This window comes from Lonchura striata, chromosome 3 (genome assembly GCF_050655825.1).
Source record: "Lonchura striata isolate lonStrDom1 chromosome 3, ASM5065582v1, whole genome shotgun sequence".
Taxonomy (NCBI): domain Eukaryota; kingdom Metazoa; phylum Chordata; class Aves; order Passeriformes; family Estrildidae; genus Lonchura; species Lonchura striata.
The window spans coordinates 24,996,206-25,018,457 of NC_140705.1; the positions used below are offsets into that span (position 1 = coordinate 24,996,206).

Genomic DNA, 22,252 nt, shown 5'->3' on the forward strand with positions numbered 1-22,252 from the left:
AAATGAAAAAATACACAAGTAGACACGTCATCAGCCAAGAGAGAACAGTGAGCACATCAATGATTAAATCTCTGGCAAGCTTGATGCCAAAGTCAGCTTTGTCAAGAGAAACCTCTTTTCACTTAGAATCCAGAATCAGAAATCCTCTCCTGTCAGCAAACACTTTCAGCTGTATTTCAAATTAATATTCTGTACCCTTTAGTCTCTAGTCACAGTCACCAGTGACTCTACAATGTCTGCTTAACTTCATAAGAGTAAGGTCACAAAAGCAAAAATCTCTTCTCAGACTGAGAACATTCAAGCCAGCTGGTCACATTTTCCATGAGAACACCCTTTTACAGGAAATGCATCTCAGAGTAGGTCTGGGCTCCACACACAAACACTGAAGAAGCTCTACACTCCAGGGCCATCCAAAGGTAAAATCACACAAGGAAGAGGATGGGGATCTCAGACATATCATACAGTCATACAGTATGGCTTTCACCAGCAGTGAAGTTTTGGACTCTGGTGATCAGTTCTGCCTCTACCTCACCTACACTTAAACATCAGTATGACAAAAAAGGACTGTGGAGAAGACTGAATTCTGGAAACATACTTCATAGCAGCTTGAACACGCCCCATGAAAGATGTACAGGATTCCTGGAAGTACTTCTCTGAGGAAGGAGGGACATGCAAAGTTAGCAAGGCATCCTTTGGCTGCAAGGAGCAGGAAATCACCAGGGAAGAATCAGTGTCATCTCCACAGCTGCAGTTCTATTACAACATAAAGCAAAAGCCCTCTTTCTTTGTATATTAAAATGCTGTAATTAACATTTTCCAAGGGAGCAAACAGAGTACTTGCCTGTATTTATGAATGATGGCATTAAATAACCTTCCATCACGCCAGCAGGTAGTGAAATTTTCACAACGTATTCCAGCATAACCCTCTGCTGTTTGCTGTGACCACAGGAGCAGTCTCTCTTTAGCAGACATGTCCTCTGACTCCCCAGTAACATGGATATCAGATATCTAAAACAAAGTTAATATAAAAATTACAGTTACATCTAATCCATAAGAGTGTTTAAAATATTGCAAAAAAATCACTCTTCATTGCTGGAGAATTTATTGCCTGGTATCTGCATACATGAATACAATTATTTTTCAGGTACTGCATTAATATTCTTTTGTGTATTATCCTTATGCACTCTCAGTTTCTTCAATATGAAATACAAAATTCACAGTTTTCTTCAGTTAGCCACTTCTCAGTCTCTTAATTTCTGGGTACAATATAATACTATTGCATAATGCAAAATACTTAATTGTTTATTTATGCTGATAATACAGTCTATTTTTAATGACACCTATTATGTATAAATGTTATATAAGTATATATAAAATGCAATATGTTTTATATGTATATAGGCACACTTATACAATAACTGTATTTCTATTATTCATAGCTATGAAATTCCTCTCTTAAAACAGGTTGATTCATAGTGCATGTTCTGGAATTCAGTGACAAAACAGTCATTCTGAGTGAAAACTGATAACAGTTTTAAGACAAAATTTTCTGAGAAGTATTTTAGGAATTACTAAAAGACTGAAGGATTATAAATAGAAATTTTGTCTGGTCAAGAAGGTTCAGTTTTGTATGAAGGATTATAAATAGAAATTTTGTCTGGCCAAGAAGGTTCAGTTTTGTATTATTTAAGGATTATCAATTCCTTATCAGAAAAGTATTGGGAATTTTACATTCAAATACTACTTTATTATTATACTACAAATACTACATTAGATCATCCCCTAATGAAGTTCAGTTAGTTTCCTTGGAAAACTACCACAGCATAAATATGAAGCAGACAAACATGTATTGTTTGTACCTCATGTTACAGAAATTGTACTCAGTGTAAAGGTAAACTCTAAAGAGGAAGAAAAATAAGATGTGCCTTGGCAAAGGAAGGGCTATAGCATGTTTTCATTTTTCTAAGTGACCACCTATTACTATTTATCTAAACAAGAGACAATATAAGGTGTTTATTATGAATTACGTAGGAGCCCATGTACCACAAGGCACTGTATAACAACCTCAATATGTAGCTCAGCCATCCAGAAAAGCAGGCAGAGCTGCTTGGGCAGGGGCAAGAGGATGTGAGGCAATGCCACAGCTTGTGGGCAGACAAGAGGCACCTCTGTGAGCCCCCCTGGAAGAGGCTGCTCCCCACAAGCACACGCACAGCACTGCAGAGAGGCAGGGGTGCTCTGGCTCCAGAGCCAGCCTGAGGCCACAGCTCAGGGCAGGTTTGCCCACAAACAACCCTGGGTGCTTGAGTTTGCTGCAGAAGAGCTGTACATTGAGCTGTGCCAATTCCAGCAATCCTATTCTAGCATAAACCAGGCAGCTACGCTCATAAGGTCAGATGGGATGGTCATAACAAATTCTCCCAGTCTCAGAATCTCAGCACACAAAGATAGCTTCTGTCTGGGCTCTGACAGGGGGAATTCCAAGAGGCCAGGCTGGAAATTGTGGGGTTTTCTCAAATTAGAGCCACACAAATCACAGTGCCAAGAATGATGTGCAGCTTGCCTACTGAGATTGCTATGTCATGGCCTAAGACAAGATGGTGAGAAGCACTGGGAAGCAGGGAACCAGAGGAAGAGCCTTAGACATGTCAGGGCAATGGAGCTCACCACAATTTCTGCTTTACTACCTCTCATACTTTCAGGGGATGATGAGCATTTACACCTATACAGTAAATTATAAATAAATTTAATGTAGAGAAAAAAAATTACATGACTTTCTATTCAAGTAACTACAAAATCACAAGCTGTGAATGCAGTCCTTCAGATACCTATCACAGGCCATTGTATCTGCTGGATCTACGTAAGGGAAAAATACAAACACAAATGCTAGAAAGCAAAACAATTTTAACTGTTCAACCAGCCCTTAAATAACCTGACAGCATTTTTTGCATCCTATTGTCTCCAGCTTCAGCACATTTTTAAGAAAGATCATACAGAAGGGGAAAAAAACCCCTTTTTTTTGTTGTTCAAAACACAGTAGAGAACACATGCAGCTGTTTCTAGGTATCAAAATTTCTAGGTATCAAAATCCTGCAGAGAGTATTTACTGAATGAAATACAGATGGGATGAGTCGTGTCTGTAAAGACAACAGAAAATACAATGTGGCAAAAGACCAACTTGTAATCACTCTGCAAATTTTCTTGTAAACATCTAGGGAACTCAGCTGTAGTGCAAGACTTTTTTCTGTGAGTTAGCTTTATTGTTTGGTATTTCAAAGCAAGAAAGCAAACTAAATGTTTTTTCAGTAGGTTTTGTTTCTATTCATCACAGAACAACCAGATCACAATATAAATGAAGTCAACCATACACTGCTTATCCAGACAACGCTTCTGAAAGAGATGATGTCATCTCCAAGTGCCAGATGTCTAGCGTTAAAAAAAGAAAAACAACAAACCCAAAACTATATTTTTTAGCTGTCATTTTCAGAAAGTCCTCTCTGTGTAATCCTTAATTATCAGATTTTTTAATATATTCTAACATAGGCAAGCTAACAATGCAATTTGCTAATGGCCCTTCCTTACAGCGGAGTTCAAGCCCGCAGCTTCCTTCACGGTTAATTGAGCAGAGATGGCTCTGTACACTTCAGACTGCAGAGTGAAAACACAGCATGTTTGAGTGCACATTAGATTCCTCTGGAAACAAGTAATTTCAAACATCAAGGTAATTTCTGAAGACTGTACTAGTATCTGGTGTTAGATAAAAACAACATTTTAGCCATGGACACAAACACAAGAACTTTTACTCTGAATATGACCATTAGGGAAGCTCACAGTTGAAATTTTGGATGGCTAAAACATTAATTCAGTTTTTTACATGAAGATCAAGGGTTTTGATCAAAAATCTTCCAAGCACCCTAGTTAACCATCTGAAGAGAAAGAAAAAGGCTTTTCACTCATAAAGGTATCCCTTTTCACCACAGGTTAAGGAACATCAACATCAGCCTGAGACCTTAAACAGCCTGAGCACTTCTGTTCTCTAAATAAAGTATTTCAGCCTTCAAGGCTAATATTTCAGAATTTTTAATAAACACTGAGATAGTATTTTAAAAGTAGAAATACTCTAAGTGAAATTGAAATACTCTAAGTGAAATGTTGAGTCAAATGGTTATAATTTATTACACCTACAAATACAGGCTCTAGTTTGCAAGATGCCCTATTAACTTAAAACTTCTTAACAAGTAAAATACTACCACAATAAAATAAGCTGTAAGAGGAAGGGAGATACTTATCCACCAACTGTAAATTATCATCAATATTTTTAACATAATTTCCCATAGAAGAAAAACCAAAATATTATTAAACTAAGAATGCTAGAATAGAAAATAAATTAAGGGGAAATCAAATAAATACTCATAAAATGTACTCCTTCCAAGCAAAGTTTGTGTGAACTTTTTGTGTCCCACAAGCCTATCATTTACTCACTATAAACTGCTTAAATAGAGAACATTTGTTCCTTAAGCATGGAAAGAATTAATTACAGCATTTGCATGAGTTTGAGCAGTTGTTTGCCAGAGATCCAGTTCTCCAAATTATCTCAAAGCCTGTGAATTAAAAGTTATGCAAGAAAAAGCAACAGAGGTAATTCTGTATACAGTCCTTCTATTTCAGGATCAAAGTCTTAACTTGCACTAAACACTCTCTTGCTTCTAACTGGGAGAACACGTTCACTTCTGCTACTGCTTTTTCTGAGCTTGTAAATTCCCCCTGCATCACACAGAATATAAAATCCAAACACCAAAATACCTCAAGCTCTTTCTTTGCACTGATTTTAGTAATGCAGTTTGTAGCCCAAAGAGCAGAGCAGACTGCAGAAGACTTTTCCAAGAGATCAACAGTGATGCTGGATTTCTGTGACTGATTATCACATTGCAAAGAGAAGAAGAGCAAGACTCACAGAGATAGCAGGAAGTCTACCCTTTGATTCCATCTTATCCCAAATGTTTTGAAGCAAGACTAAACTTGACATAATGTACTAAACTGCACATAAAAAGTACATAATGAGCTAGAGATGCATGATTCTGGTATCATCTCTCTCCTGGGCCACACTATGATCTGAGAAATGCTTATTAGGCTTCAGCAGAAAGTAAGAAATTTTTCTCTCAAAGCTATTAATGAGTAGCCAAGAGCAACGCTTCAGTAGATTCCTCTAAGCTGAGTTCTGTAATCAGAAAAACAGAGGCAATTAAGTAGAACATATCTGAAAACAAAATTATAATTTTTTACATGGATAAGAAACCTTACCACAGAAAGAAACTCAAAGAATATATTTCAGTAGAGGGGACCATACTGTTTCAGAAGGTAAAATGTTGTATCTCTGTTACAGTGGAAATTATCCAACTGTAGCAATGAGTTTCCTCTGGTATCTGCTTCTCAGTTTGAAAAGCCAACATGCTTTCAATTATCAGCCACATCTGAGGCACTGTCTAAGCTGAGAGCACATTACAGCATAGGTAAGTTGACAAGGTAAGGGAAGGCTACTGATCTCTGTAATTACAGTAAAGAAAATGGCAAAGCTGAGATTGCTAACTGCAAAGCTTTGTGTCCCAGCTCGCCAATAACAGGACCTTTGAAACTCATAAATACTAGTTTCACTTAGTATAAAAAAGACAGAAATATAAGACATTAAAATGCTTTTTTAGTTCTCAAAAACAATCAGAAGGAAAATGGCTATGAGTTTGTACAGTAATTAAAGTCTGAAATTTAGTTTTTCCTGGTTTTGTTTAGAGGTTAAACCTTGGTGTTCTTAAAATTACTTATACTAAGAATCTTGGGTCAAGAAAGGGAACTGAACTGATTTTAGCAACTGAGGCATTTAGCCTGATATATCAGTAGTTTCATATTCCTGCAATTATTTCTCAATATCGGTTGATATAGGTGCTCAACAGAAATCTTTTTTCTTCCTTCTTCTGCAGTAACAAGAGGTACAGACATGGTTGGAGTAATTAGTGCATCAGTATTAGAAGCTGCATTACTTTCATTATACAGGGAAAAGCAGCCATGCTTAGCTGAACAGACAAGGCCTCATACCCTCTTACTCAACAGTGACGTTTTGTACAAATCAAAGAACATTCCTAAGCTGTTCCTGAATTCCAGCTAAGATTAAGAGGGCAAAGATCTCTGTGTGTATTAGGAGGTTATTTGCACTGTTGTGAACTGCATGTTGTAATTGGGTGTGTTATCTATGTTTAAAAAACTAAGCTCAGACAAAGTATTGTTTGGTTCCTGTTAGAAAAGTAAATTATATAAGCAAAAGACATTTAGTTAGCTCTCTGCTGGAAAGAATGCCTTTGGCATATGCCCATTCCCTCTGCTCATTCAACTGAAAGCTCAGATGTCCCCACTGAGCAGGAGGAATCAGTTTTGGACCAGATCCTGGTATCAGCATTTGACTCACATGTACAGATTTCAGTTGTCCTGAAGATGGGTGGAGCAAAACTGGAAATATGGATTGAATTGGTAAGCATGGTTACCAAAACTTTGTTTTCCTTCAGATATTCTGCAACTAAGATTGTATTTTGGCTTCTTTTATTGTAAAAACAAAATATTCCTACCCTCAGAGGAAGATGGAATTTGAATAATTAATAGGTCATCTAGACAGGTTGGGAGGAAAGATCCTTTAAAAGAAGGGTAGAGTGCTATTAACAGAATTAATGGTCACTTGTTCTATTTCAAGCTGCCTACATAGCTCTATCATTCTTCAGTTCCTACTGGCCATTACTGAAGAGAATCAGAAATATTCCTTTCCTTGATACAAAACCCAAAGGATTTACAAGACCACGAAGAGATGGTAAGAAAATTTACTGCAGAAACTGAATGAGAACTCTAAAATTCACTCCACCTTCTAGCAATAGTTTAACACGAAAATATCTCTCCGAAATTGGGAAGCAGATCAAACTACAGAAAGAAAAATAGGTCAAGAATATATCAATACTTCTAAAGCATGGAGTTATTACATAGCCTTTGAAAAAGATCAAGTGATATGTTCTGTCCTACAAATATCTATGCATGGTAAAAGGTTCATATAAAGCATAATGAAGATATTTTTGCAATACAAAAATTACTGTTCAAATACTTACCTTAAGCTAACTTTCAAAGATAATGTACTGTATCAAAATATTTAGCTTGATCCTGTTTGGTGCAATGCTAAATAATGCCTTTTCTTTTGGCAAATTAGAAAGTAAAGCATCAGGATAAAACCTCTTTTGTTCAAGCAATGGATCACTTATACTTTCAGAAAGAAAATTATGCAACTTTTAATATTTACTGCTTTCTTAAACATTTTCAATGACTCTGCAAGAAGTTATGTTTAACTCAGTTTCTTCATGTTGTCTGCCTAAAACGTGGATAGCAGAATCCAAAGTAGTTCCTTTTCTATAACAAAAACCACTGGACTTCTTCAGGAATACTAATTCTCTCCTGTTATCATCCTGTGAATATTTTCTTTTCCATGCACAGTGTTTCTCTGCATTGCTCTTGTGTTGTTGCTTTAACTGTGTGTTTGTTTCATCAGACTTGACAAGCCCCTGATTATCACCATGAAAGCTCTCCCCACAAAGAGAATCCAATAAAACTTTTGCTTTAGCAATATCAACTGAAAGGTCTGTACTCACAGGCAGAGCATTACCAGCCACTGTCACTCTCCTGGGGAGGAAGTCAGCCAATCCCACACCCTTGGGATGAATCTCGATGTTTTCTGCAATCTCCACTTCACACTGTCTTTTTTCTTCATTTTCTTTAACGTGCACTGAATCTGATCCCTCCTCAGATGATTTCTTTCTCCTTTTTCTTCTGAAATATTTTCTTCCAGGGGAATGTTTATCTGGACTTAAGGGAGCTTTGGCAGGATCTAAACACTGTTCTTCCTTTTCAGCCCTCACACATCCACAGACATTCCCCATCTGGCTGCCTGTAACTCACAGCCACACGGTTTCATTCATTCCCATATATTTAAATAAACTTAAATCCTCCTCAGAAAGCAAAGAACAGTTCTTTCCACCGTAACTTCTTCCAGACTTCACATGCACCCGCCTCAGTACGTAGCCATTTTGCTTATGAGAAATGCACACGCAATAAACGCTGTGGCTCGCTGCCCAGGCAGGGCCTGTGTCTGATTAGACACTGTGGCTTATTTCTGGCCACCAATCCTCTTAAATAAACATCACTGTTCCAGCGTTGGGCTGTAATGCTGATTGCCTTCCACAGAGATGACATAGCAGTTATGAGCAATAGAAATTTCTCACATGCATTTTAACTTCCTCTTTCACTTAGTAACTTGAGCTAGATAAAGTAGAAAAATATGCAACAACCTTTGAAACTATTAGCTACACTCCAAATCCAAAAGTAAGCAGCGCAGTAAATAACTGGGGTTTAGTCAGCAGCTTCGTTTTGCACTTCATATGCTTTTATTACCTACCCAATGATCCATAAATGGCAAGATTAAACTAAAGGATCAGAAATTGCTCTGACAGCTTGCTGGGGGTCGAGTTTTTATTTGCATGTGGAGTTTTCATAACCACTAATGTGACTTTTCACTGATTTGTCAGCTATATATAACCTGCTGCTTCACTGCCATCATAAAAGCACAACAGCTTGCTCAGGGCCGTGACACTATGTACTAGGGCTGAAATTTTGCAGCAGAGTTAAGCCTTCTGGCAGATAAAAGTGAAACAAATCATAAAAGCCAGTCTATCTAGAAAACAGACCTTAAGATTACTGTTTACAAAAATGAAGCTTTATCCTCCTCCCATGCTCCTGTAAAGCATTTCTGTTTAGCTCTAAATATCCAAGATCCAAGAAGCATCTAACTATACCTAACACTAAGTAGAAATATACACTTTTAAAATGCAAGCAAGTCTAACCTCTAGTATACTTTGTTTGGAAAAATATTTTTAACTTTTATCTTTGTTTTAGTCATGGATACGTGAAATCTGCTAAAACCAGCACACACCACCAAGGACCTATGTGTATGCTTTCTCATGCTGAGAAAGAACTACAGAGTGACTTGCCAGGCATTATCAGGTGTTACCATTGACTTGCCCTTGCTTATTTGAAAAGGTATTATAATAATGAGACCCAGAGGCTTTATCCCCAGAGGCCAGTTCCACTGAAGTATTCCACAATTCACTGACAGGATCTAGAATGAATAATACAGCAAAGATCTAGGATGAGCCTCAAAAGAATTTCCAAGGATGCAGTTTCTCACTGATGACTGTTCTCATGGCACTGGGGTAAAATTTGACAGTAATGCTTAGAAAATGTTATACTGTAACACCACATAATACTGTGACAGAGCATAGATAGATGACATTCTAAAGGATCAGAAAAGACTACCACTGAAGCCTGTGAGAACCACCGGAACACGATGACCACACCAAGGGCTCTGTCTTTGACAATGACTAATCTGACTAGACCTGAATTGAAGCTCAGCACTGGTTTAAACCAGAGATCCAGGTGATCAAAGCTGTTAACCACCAAGGATTGTTGTGTTTCTTTATCTTGATACTGGGGGTTTTTTGTTAGTATTTTTACGCAAAACATGTGAAAGATACAAATTTATACCCACCAATGCTGCAAAGTTTCATGTGGAGATTAACAATAGGGTTTTTTGGCACAAAAACTCCAAATATAACACGAATAAAGGATTAGACTAACACTTGCATGCAATTTGACCCGTCTTAATCACAAACAGAGGTTAAGATTAAGACATGGAAAACAAATTACTAACACTGAAACATGAATCTCCTCATGCAGATTTGTACTTAACTATAGATTTCGGTAATTTGTCAAGCATGTTTGTGACTGGGAAATGTATTAATTTCTCAACATAAGATAGGTGCATAACACATTCAAATGGCAATGTTGTTGAACATTTGTGTATTTCTAAATCAGCAAAATTATGATACCATTCACCCTATGTACACTGCTAATTTATGCTCTATTATTTGTCTCATATAGATAGCAATTATTGTACAGGAGAAATTATTCTACTTTGCTAATCGAACCATGCCAGGTATCTTTTATCAAAACCCTACTAGTAATGCATTTCAGGTACTCCTATACCTAAGATCCCTTTCCCCTCTTTTTTGTGTGTTTATACAACACAGCAGAAGTAATGGAGCATTTAGCACAAATGGAACATGTCATTTCACAGCACCAAAACAGCATACCAGATAACCAGCAAGCATTTTGTTGCACAGCCCGAAGGTCACATGCAGAATAACAGAGAGATAAACATAAGCCAAATAGAAAGTGAAAATTAAAGTAGCACAAGATAGAAAACAAGGATAAAAATAAAGGCTTGCCAGCACAAACAAAAGGTTTGGAGCTGTTTGAGCTGTACTGGCAACCACTCCTCAAACTCTGAAAGAGATGTTCAACTACCAACCAACAGGAGGACTTTTATATCTAGTGAGATGGCTTACAAAAAAGAGAAATTTGCTCCTTATTGGTGGTTTTATGGCATTAAGGACAGAGACTTTATGCTTCTCTCACCCTTGCTGTGATTCAGATGAGTCCCAGAAATTTTAAGAATTCGGCACCCATTTTCTTACCTAAGACTTAGGAATTTCACTGTTTTTTTAATAAATCACTGAAGAATTCCAGAAGAAACAACTAGCTGAGAAAATATGACAAGAGTATACCCTAACAAATGCTGAAGGACAGGTAATGCTGCTGCATTGGCTAATGACAGACAATGCAGCTACCATGTGGAATACACTTAATCCTACAATCACATATAGTCATAAGCAGGACAACTGGCCACATAGCTCCATTTTTAAATCCTTAAAAAGATCAGACCTTGAACTGTTCTGGTTCTTTTAAAGCAGAGGCAGAGTAAATTCCAATCCTTGGACTGCAAGGCACACAGCTCGGGCAGCACCAAGAATGGTTGCCAGGAGAAGAGTTGCCAGACCCAGCTCTCCTGATTTTCATGGCCACCCCAAGAAAGCAGGCAGCATGTCTACTGAATGGTGACCCTACCATGGGATATCCCTCTGTCTTCTGTACATCATTTACGGAAGTGGGCTACCACAGCTGAGCTGCCTCTTCCTCTGGCCATCCTGTATGAAGGCCACAGCCTTACAAATCCACCTGTCTCACCTTTTCACCAACACTGGTCAAAGTTTAGCTGCTGATGCTGAACCAAATGAACAGTCTGTGGACTTCTTGGGGGCAGACCAATCAAAAGTGATTTTTTTCTTAAAGGTTTATGGGGAGTCAGCAGCAAAGAAAAGGTATTTGCTGGCTAGCAAAAGAAATGCAAAGAGGTTGCATGCGTCAAAGCAGGCCTGAGAAAGTGCCCATGTGGCTGGAGAGGGCTGGACAGTGCTGTAACACCTGGACAGAATCATCACTGAAAGCAGCATCCTGCAGAGGTCTGACAGCAAAGAGTAGGGGAGAGTGGAAGGAAGAGTGTTTAATGGCAGTTCCTGAGCTGAAAAATGATGATGAAACTGAAATAGAAGAAGTCTATTGAGTTGTTACTTAGAACTTTCTGAAATTTTTTAAGGTCTGAGTTCACAAAGGCCTACTTTTAGCTAGATGGAAGTTCAAAGTTTTTCTTTGCTTCAGCATGCTTTTTTCAACCAACTGCAAGTAATTTTAAACATTTAACATTTGTTAATGAATGCTTAAAGTGGTTTCGAAAAAAATGATCACCAGTTTTCACAGAATTTAAATCTTACTAAAATTGTGATATCTTTGTGAGGACAAATGCTGCTTTCATTTATAGTTGCTCATCTCCAATGTAGTGAGTGAAAATGTATTGGATGTTGCAGGAGTAGATTAAAGTATTAATTTGTATATTTATACATACAGCCTATGATTAAACAAAATACTATCATCTGATTTAGCATATTCTACAGGTGCCAGGAAAATAACTTTTAACAGTTATTGCATTATGAGACTGAATTTAAATTAAGCCACCTACTAATTAAAAGCATGTGAAATATGTACATTGAAAGCTTGTATAAATCCTAGCAACACAGATGCATTGGGGTTTTTCAATACCCACAGAACAAATTATTTTCTTACATACTCAGTTTAATAATCCACTAGATTTCCCATTCCAGCTTTTCAGTAACTCTTATGCAATTACTTGGGACACAGAAGAATGGATACTTTCTGGACTTGTGCAGCTGCAGAAGTCAGTGCTGTAACATTTATATTTATCTAGTTATGCATACCAATTCAGAAAGCCATAACAATCTCTAGATATAATTCAGATGCAAGAGAAGCATAATCCTCAAATGTGTATTTTTTTAATCATGTCTTTCCCCTAAATAATTCCTAAATTCATTCCAATAATCAGAGGGATTTTCTATTTTGAGTAAACAATACCCTCCAGATAAAGACCACAACTCAGAGAAACAATAAGCTGCAAACAAGAGCCAAAAAAAATCTCTGGCATCTCGACTACTTCCCAGATTGCAGTATTATTAGAATACACATAACTGATGTGTAGCTGAGCCAGTAACGTCACACAGCAAAAAGCTTCTTATGCTCACTGAGAAATTAACTATTTCTGCAAATGATGGGAAAATTAAGGGGTAATTCAGGTGAAAAGGACCCACTTAAGTGTCTAGATAATCATGTTTACACACTGGCTAGATTTTGAAGAGATCACTTCATGCAGTGGGGGAAGGATTCAGTTCCCTCAACATGGGCTTCTGGAGCTTTTTGAGATATCCTGCAATATCCCAATTGGCCTCCAGCTGCAGATCTAGAAGATCGTGAGTCTCTCACAGGTCTGGTGTCTCATCAGAGAATTCCACACACATGTCCTGCATACTCTAGGACACCTCAGATATCACTCAAATGCCTGTCTTTAGGAAACTGAATCAAAAGCCTTATACTAGTTGTCCAATCAACAGCAATGATTCACACCCTGAAGCAGAGAAATAAGTCAATTGACCATCTAGAATATTTGAGACACTTTAAAATACCTGATATATCCATATGGAGATAGCTTTTACACCACAAGACCTAAGGAAACCTGCTTCCCACTGCAAGTGCTACTGGATATGGAGTGTCATCTCAGAACACACACAGCAACTATGCTGGAGAAGTGAATAGCTCCATAGGCACTCCAGGCATCTCCTTCAGGTGATCTGAATTACTCCATCAGCCTTACCCTTTATATTACCTAGTCCTCCAGACCTCAAATCCATTGCTAAACATGTTTTCCACCATTTAAGAAGCAGTTTATCCTGCCTGATCTGTCTCTTCCCAGATGAGGCTAGGTTTCCCATAACACTCATGTCATTCTTCTCATACTCACATGGGTGTCTCATAAATCTCCAACACAGATGTTTATGTTTAGCTGAGTGAAGTGAACCTCTGGTAGCTTGTTAGTTGACTCATTGTCTAGGCTGTACTAACTGTACAAACTAAACCTCTATCCTTCTGATTATCAGATTAAAGGGACAATTTAGACAATTCCATAAGAACATAGCTCCCCATAAGCACATGGATTTAAATAGCTTAACTTCAAACTGAATCTAATCACAACTTTCCCAATAACTGTGGAACTACTCCATGCATAAGCACAATTATTATCACAAAGCTTTATCCCTTGGTGAAGATTCCACTTTTCTGTTCAGATTTTTCCCTCATTTTAAATCTAAGTGAATCAAAAAAAAAAAAAAAAAAAAAAAAACCACAACTTGATGTCTAAGTATGTATGTGAACTTCACATTCTAAACCTGAAGTGGCCATATGCAGGTGACAGAGACACCGAATTGTCATATTCTTCAAAGGAAGGGGAATATCAGGAAATGTCTTGCAAGCACAGACTAGTGCAGGGCATATGTCTTACACCAAATCCCTTCTGCATTCAGTGTAGATGTACTGCAGCCATTAGTAACAAAAAGAATATATTTTTTAAACATCCTGTTCTTCAGTTACTTCATATTTATTAAAGAGGCTTAATATTTAGTCAAGCACTAGTAGTCATCTTCAAAATCACTTTTTCACCAATTTTTTAAGATATTATTTTGAAAAAGAAGGTCATCAAGGTGGCAGACCCCATACTAGGGGGCATCAAAGACAGCCCAAACAACCAGTAGGGAGAGGCAATTATCCTGCTGTACTCAGTGTTGGTGCAGCCTCACACTCTGAGAGCTGTGTGCAGTTCTGGTCTCCACGGTTTAAGAAGGGTATGAAGGTTCTTGAGTATGTCCAGAGAAGGGCAACAAATCTGGTGGCAGCGATGGAAAGCATGTTCTAAGTGGAGCACCTGAGGACTTTGAGTTTGTCTCTTTTGGAGAAAAGGAGGCTGAAAAGTGACCTCACTTCTCTGTGGGGAATTAGAGAGAGGCATTGAGCTCTCTAAAAGGGAACCCCATCTTTAGAAATGGAAGAAAAGACAACGCTGGGAACTATTGAACTGTCAGCCTCTCCTCTGTGCCTGGGAAGATCATGGACCAGATCCCAGGGAAGATGTTAGGATGTCCCATTCCTGGGAGTGCTCAAGGCCAGGCTGGATGGAGTTCTGAGCAATCTGGTCTAGTTGAAGATGTCCCTGCCCCCAGCAGAGGGGGTGGAATGAGGTAATTCTCAAGGTTCCCTTCTAACCCAAACCATTCTGATTCTCTTCTCCCTGATATCCAGTCACTGGACACATGGAAATACTTCAAAACTGTGCTAGGGAGGTTTAGATTGAACATCAGGAAGCATTTCTCGTCCTTGAAAGTGGTCAGACACTGGAACAGGCTTCCTAGACAGGTGGTTGATGCCCCAAGCCTGCCAGTGTTTAAGATGCATTTGGAGAATGCCCTAAGCAATGCCCATGCTTAGCCCTGAACTGGTCAGGCAGTCCCACTAGATGAGCATTGTAGCTCCCCTGCAACTGAAATATTCCACTTTGACAGATCTACAAGATCTGAATTGTACTTGCAGACATTTAGTTGGTAGTTATTTGGGTTAGGACATAGTGAAGTGTGTTTTGGCTACAATTTAAATGCTTCAACATATTTCATACAGAGCTGACTACCTTACAGGGGAAAATCATTGCCACACGAGTTCACCTGAAGAAGGTAATTTATATAAATTGGTTTATAGTATAAAGAAGGTAATTTATATAAATTGGTTTTCCTTTTCACCCATTTTTTACAACTGGCAGCACTAATGTTCATGACTTTTTATACCTAAAACTGAGCCAGATGTCCTGTGCTCCATCTAATGAGAAAAATTAACAATTTAATTCTGCAAAAGCCTAATAATCAGGTTCAGAAACATAAAATACACATCAAGTAAAGGTTTAACTTCCACTAACAGCTTCTATTAGTAAGTTGTTAATAATCTTTATTTCTTAAAATAGAGCAACCTTCAATCACAGCCTAGGTGTAGGTCATGCTTAAATATATTTAAACCCATCTTTTTCTTCTCTGTATAACCACATAGGAGCAAAGACTGACATGACAAGGGGAGCTGAAGGAGCTCCAGGTCCTTGCTAGTGGTTTCTCCTTTATTGTATGTGCTGGTCTGGGGTAAGATGTGCACCCTATTTATATCTGGGTACCATTCATGGTACCTATTCATGTCTTTGCTCCTCATTAGGATTTGCAGAAGGGCACATTAGATACTAGCAGCCTTACTGGCTTTTTAAAGAAATTTTTTCTCAGTCATAAATCCAGTGTGGAATACTCCTAAATGAACCATACTTTTTCTGTGTGATCTTGCAAATTTCTGATCATTTAAAATGCCTGAACAGCAGGGAGTTCATCGCTAACAAAGCTGCAGTCACTAAATGGGAATTATCTCTCATCTGAATTACATCATCTGCAGCCAGGGCCATTATGCAAGCCTCCTTTTGAGGAGCAATTTAACACCACACACTGTAAGATGCATTATACTGTACACAATCCCACCAGTGTACAACAACCAGAGTGCCACCTAGTGTGACCCATGCCACCATCACTGGGGCTAGAAACAAATGATGACACGGGAGGAATTACTAGAAGAGACTGAGAGTACAGCTTGCAAAAATACTCATAGCAGCAGATCTTGAATGGAAAAAAAAATCAAAAATGTTCAATATATTTTAATACTAATAGAAAGAAGTCTGTAGAATAAAACAAGAAGGATATGTCCAAACACTGGAAGGAATACATTAATTACTGTCTTTAATGATGTTCAAAACTGAACCTTTTTTTCTCTCACTCCACAGACAGGAAATTAGCAAATAAAATCTTGAGATTCAGTTTACATCATGAAATAAGATACATCATCCAAACCTTTAGAAACACACTAGAGAAGAGATAAAATCTATGGAGTCCATTCTACATCAACATTGCTCGCAACTACACAAGAAAATGATCAAAAACATGTAGTCAAGCAAAACTAGGCTTACCTGAAAGTGCAAAATTATGGTCCATATCAACCCCAAAGTCAGTTTGGGATTCCCATCTGTTATATCATCATTTCTGATGTTAACCAGTTTCACCTGCCATCACAGAAAGAAAATACAGGCAAAACTGAAATAAATATGGCACAAATACATACTGCATTACCCAGATATGACTGTAAAGGATGCACTACTCACTTCCTGAGCCTACTCTACTGGGATTTTTAATTCTCAAAAGCAGAAAGGAATTTTATTCTGCCTGTAAGTGGCCTGCCAGGAACTGCCCTCTCCCACTCACACTGGGATGAGGAAATTCCTCAGCTGTCACTAGGCTCACAGATCTGCTCCCCATGCTAAATACCCTTTGCCTCAGCTCTTGTCAAAAGGGAAAGGCATGACAGAGCTGGGCAGGATAACATGAATATAATGATCTGTAGCTGCTGTATCAGTCCCAGGGCAGTGCTGACACTGGAAGTTATTTCTGCCATTCTTCCACCTCACACTTTCCTGTACTTAAACAAGGATTCAGCAGCAGGAGAACTGGCCTGCTAAAAAACAGGTCTGGCTTGATAAAACTAGGAATTTAGTATCACATTTAAGTAAACAATGGCTTAAAAAAGACAATTATTATAGTTTCTGATGCTGTACTCATTCATAGTGCTATAAGCAAATGGTTAATAGGATTAAAACAAGAGCTGCTGTTATTACACTCCCATAAACTCACACCCAGAGTTCAATAATTCAGGGGTTTTTCTAATTTTATTAATGTATTTAATTTCTCTATATGTAGCATGCATCCATATAACCCAGCAGTTAAACAAAACTCAGCTAAAAGACATTTTATGTTTACATTAGTAAAGGTTCATGCTCATGCTTTTCAGCATATACCCTGTTATCAACTGAACAAGCAAAGGCATGCTCTTCTTTTGATCTGCAGACATAATCTCTACTATTTAGATGGCAAAAAAGCACCAAACCACACCTTCTGCAAGACAGTGTATTTCACAGTTTGTTGTTTATTTCTCAAGTCAGGCTTCAAAATTATCAATATATAGGTTCACTCTGCCTTATAAATCACAATAAAGCATTGTACTTGGAGCTTATACAGCCAACCTGAGCCAGTTAACTCATAAACACAGTTCAGAAACACCTACTAGAGGGCTGAAACTTTAATCAACTGCAAGCCCCATTGACAATTTGCCAGGACCAAAGCCCTACAAACACTTTGTATACTAGAATACAGCCATCTTCATGAAGCTGTGCGGCTAAAGAGAGAATAAAAATCCTCAGATCACAATTGACAGCAGCACGTGCATGTTCATAAACATGAGAATGACACAGCTCTACATCTCCTGCATTTTAATACACATGGTGTGCCACGCATAAATATGGCATTGTGCAGCACAAGTCCTGAGGTCCTGCTGCATAAAAGTGCCATTGTGACTGGCAAGTAGCCATTCCTTTACTTTGTAGTGAACTCACTCAGTGGCTCACTGAGGTTAACAGGAAATTTTGCTTTGAACTCAGCAAAGGAGGATTTTGTTCTCAGTAATCCAAAAGGCAGGTTTGAAATTTCAAAATCCAAAATGACATCTGGTTTCATAACAAAACTAAGTATCTGTTTATGGTTTGCTATCTCAGATTCTCTCAAGCTTTTGAAGTAGCAAAAACAATTTAATTTTGTTTTTAAATCCATCAATCTGAAAGTAGATTTTCAGTGTCAATTCATTGGGATGTGATAGATAGGGAGGAACAGTTCTTCCTTCCATGTTTTGGCTAAGGGGAGAAATCCCTTAATTCTCACTTTGGAAAAGGGAGAAATCAAGCTTCTGTAAGCATTTAAAAGATATTGAAAAGTGGAAAGAAATTCACAGTAGCAGAAATTCAACAGTGTGGATTTCAAGTGCCTGGCTAAAAGTGAAATTAAGCCTGAATTTTCCACAGTGCCCAGGTGGCTCTGACACCTCTCTAACTGGTCTAAAAAGACCAGTTTTGCTTTTATCAGGACCAAAATTTGAGAAATTTTGGGGAATTTGAAGGAACTCCCATACAACATTCTAATATATTTGAATTGGCATTTTGCACTAAAAATTAGACTATGAACAAATCTGCATACCAGCTAGTTTCTGGGTAGCATGGAAGACAGTTAAATCTACTATAAGCAACTCCTAAGGATGTCACCCATAATTTTCTCCTCTTTAATAGCATATAGCACTACTTTCCCACATCTCTCTTAACCATCTCAAGCACGACATAAATCTGAGCCTACACAAGGAGCTGTTAGACAACACGCAAAGAGACAAAGCAGGACAAATTTGTTATTTATTAGCTATAGGTGAAAAAAATTTCATTAATTTTTTTTTTATTATTGTTTTCATCATACCTGGCGCTTTTTCAAATAGTCAAGTGCAATTTGGACGTTCTGCAGTCTGTGAAAACGCATCCGACCTTTTTCTCGGGGCTACAAGTAGAAAACAGTAGTTGTGAGATTTTCTCATCAGACACAAGAACAAACAGTCTGATTTAAATCTACCATGTAGAACATCTGAAGCACTACAGCTTTCATGAAGTCAATACCTTTGGTGGAAAACTGTGCTTTAGCTATTTATTTTAACTGTAGTTATTTTTTAGTACAGTGGATGGCAAGAGAGATCAGTGGTCCCCAGCTGCAACTTTGATCCATGCAGGCTGATTGCTGTTCCCTGTAAAGTACTATTAAGGCCAAAAGGGCTATTCCTACAGAAACTAAACATTATTATAAAATATTTACAGTGTATTAAGCAAAACAAAACATAAGTAATGTCATGGACCTTTACATTGCTCTGGTAAACTCTGTGATGGAAAAGCTTACCTCTGTATGCAACTTCATAGCTTAATGGTATGACTGCATAATGATTATGATATCTATACATATTTATTTAAAGCATTTAATAAAGATATTCTTCCAAACAGAATAATATAACATGAACAGTCCTAGAGTGTAAGTTTAAACTCTTGACTTGGGTAGAAAACTTCAAAGCATGAAGAAAAAACTAACAAGTTACTCCCCTCAAAGCAAAGTCAAAACTATCAAAAAGAAATTGGAAAATAAAAATGAGTGGCATGTTAATGGAAACATGGCAAAACTGCATGCAGTTAGCATAAAATCACCAAGAGGAAGAATCACACAGAAAACGCATACTTAGCTGTCACAGATCAGCATGGAAAGCAGTTAAATTTATATCATCAACATCATATCCAAGTCCTTCTAATCTTCCTTATTTCAGATTTTTCACAAACTTTCATAGCAATAAACTGAAGTGGACTATAATTGCAAGGGATCAGCCATGAATATGAGCATCTCCTCATACAACCACTGTGAAACACACAGATAAGCCCAAGCCTTCCTCAACTGCTTTTTTTTCCCCCTAGGATCAGATGCTTGCCAAAAAAAAACATAAGAAAATGAAGCTGAATAAGAAGCATAAACTGAAACAAAATAATTTTAATTTCCATTACAGCATCTTCTATTTAGCCCCTTGTTTTTCACACCAATAACTCAGGATCAAGCATTACAGCCCTTGCTATCAAGTAGCTTCCACAGATGGAATGAAGGACTGGAGACCTGAACTTGGTTTTCCACAACAAGGAAAGTATAGTAAATCCCAAAATACAGAGTTAGCATCTCAGAGGGGAAATATTTCTTTTATAAAACAATGCAGCATTTTGATTTATGCTGCACTTCAGAAATAAGCACACAAATTCCACTGAAATCACAACTGCAGCACAACACACAGGAGCCAGGAAGGCGCTCAGGCCCTATGACAGCAAGTTGCTTTAGCAAAAGCCAAAATGCAAGGTCTAAAAAGGCATGAAACAGCTCACTCAGACAAGCACCCAACATTTTACACTTTGAGTAGATATTTCCCTTCTGGATGGGCAAAATATAGAGAGTCGATAATTCAGTATTTGTTGCAAGAAAGATAAACCCTGCAAACTATCTGTATTTTTAGTATCCACAACACAAAGCTGTTGCTTAACTTCTAATCTACCTTCTTTGGTAAAATCACTACTACATATGGTAAATTCTAACAAACAGATCTGCACACTGAATTACCTTATTTCGAGATATTATCCAATATTATGGCACACACACCATGCACATAGTAAGCTAGTGCTTCTAATTAAGACAAATCAATTTTTTTTGCCATTGATTTCACTAAGAAGAACCTTCAAGTCTTTGTCTAAACTACTTGTATATGGACAATACTGATCACAAGTTTAAAAAAAGGTCTTAGTTTAATAGAATTATGTTATTTCTCTATTTTTTAAATTATTTCATAGCTTCTTGATAGTGTTGTCCAGTATACATTTGCACCATGGTTTTGTACAGTTTAATGAAAGAAAAGAAATAGAAATCTTTAACATTTGCATTTTAGCTCTTCACAAAAAGACTGAATAAAAATTTGTCTTTACCATACCTCCACCATAAACACACTTATCCTGGTTTATCAACAAAAGTTATTTTCTCCTTTCTACAGCCCACTACTGCAGCACACCAAACTAAGAATTTACATTAGCAGCCACCACACTTCAAACACTACATTAGTACAGTTATGGGGGTCGGCACCTACCCCCTTATCCTCATCCTCCACATCCTCATGCTGTTCATTTGCGCATGCTTCTGTTGAACTCACCAACCGTAAGGTCTTCAAAAAATCTCGCTCTCTTGGCTAATGAATACAACAGACAGGAGACGGGACAGCAAAAACACAAGACAGACCACAAATGAAAAGAAGAGCATGAAAAGAAGAACATAATGAAGAGAACAAATACCAAGCAAGGGAAGTAATGCTCACAAAGAAAGGAAATGACACCTGAGGAGTGTGTTAGACAATTTCAGGGACATTTGATCCTTGTTATTTGTAAGTTACTCCCTTAAATGCAAAAAGATATTAAGCATCCAATATTTGTTAAAACAAAAATCAGAAAGGAAAGGAAAGAGCAGAAGAAAGAGTGCATTATCCTATTAAGAAAGTAAGTCTCACTAACCACAAGAAACAAAAAGAACAGATTGCACTCCCCCACAAAATTCACACCAGCATATTTACCAACAGAAATACAACTTGTCTTTGGTATGAGGTCACAGATTACAGAAAATATCAAAGGAATATACAGCAGTCAACACACAATGAGTTAACAAACAGAGAAAATGCATAATTAACAATCTGAAACCATTGTATTATGATCTAAAAGCTTACCAAGGTGTCTCCAGAAAGGACTTCTAGAAGTGAGATTAAGTTATGTCCATCTCTTAGGTCTTCATATAGGTCATTCACATGCTTTCGAACCTGCACAGATAAATACAAAAAATAAATACAAGATCCCTGTTTATACCTGAGAATTCACGCTCATATTAATACATATCTTTTAAAATGCAGATAAACCTCAGCTATATCTCAGCATTGCTTTTCTAATTTCTTCACTTTCTTGGCAAATTTACAAATGCAAATTAATTGTAACAGACAAAATTCACATCTGTCTCTGCACTTGCAGTTTCATCAGACTTTATATCACTTTAATGAAAAGAAAACCAGTATTAAGTTACAGGTAGCTAGATTCAACTGATTGTAAAAAAATACACAGCAGATGTATATTATCAGCATACCATCCACTAATTAACAGCATGTATTGTCATCTCAGGTTTCCCAGTACTTAGTGAGCTTTCCCAATGACTCACACATCCACCTTACACACCCTACCAAAGAACTATAACATTGGGGTGATCTAGTGAGGGGTTGCCATAACGAGAGATTCAGCTGGAAGATCCACCTTTACTGACAGGCACAACAGATCTGGGAGACACCT

At 37.6% G+C, this 22,252-nt stretch overlaps 1 protein-coding gene across 32 annotated transcripts in view; it reads right to left on the reverse strand.

Moving 5' to 3' along the window:
• LOC110482163 (dystonin) overlaps window positions 1-22,252 on the reverse strand; it is a 283,630-nt gene that overhangs the window by 159,032 nt on the left and 102,346 nt on the right. For 16 of the 32 annotated variants that reach the window (XM_085574677.1, XM_085574687.1, XM_085574686.1 and 13 more), the window contains 5 exons: window positions 21,646-21,735; window positions 21,019-21,117; window positions 18,789-18,866; window positions 16,412-16,504; window positions 842-1,008 (listed from right to left, as the gene is read on the reverse strand). In XM_085574677.1, coding sequence (XP_085430803.1) covers window positions 842-1,008; window positions 16,412-16,504; window positions 18,789-18,866; window positions 21,019-21,117; window positions 21,646-21,735 — 527 coding nt within the window. Of the gene's footprint in view, window positions 1-841; window positions 1,009-7,670; window positions 8,170-16,411; window positions 16,505-18,788; window positions 18,867-21,018; window positions 21,118-21,645; window positions 21,736-22,252 lie in introns of those variants that run through there. The other 16 variants (XM_085574702.1, XM_085574701.1, XM_085574705.1 and 13 more) reach the window with 3 other exon arrangements.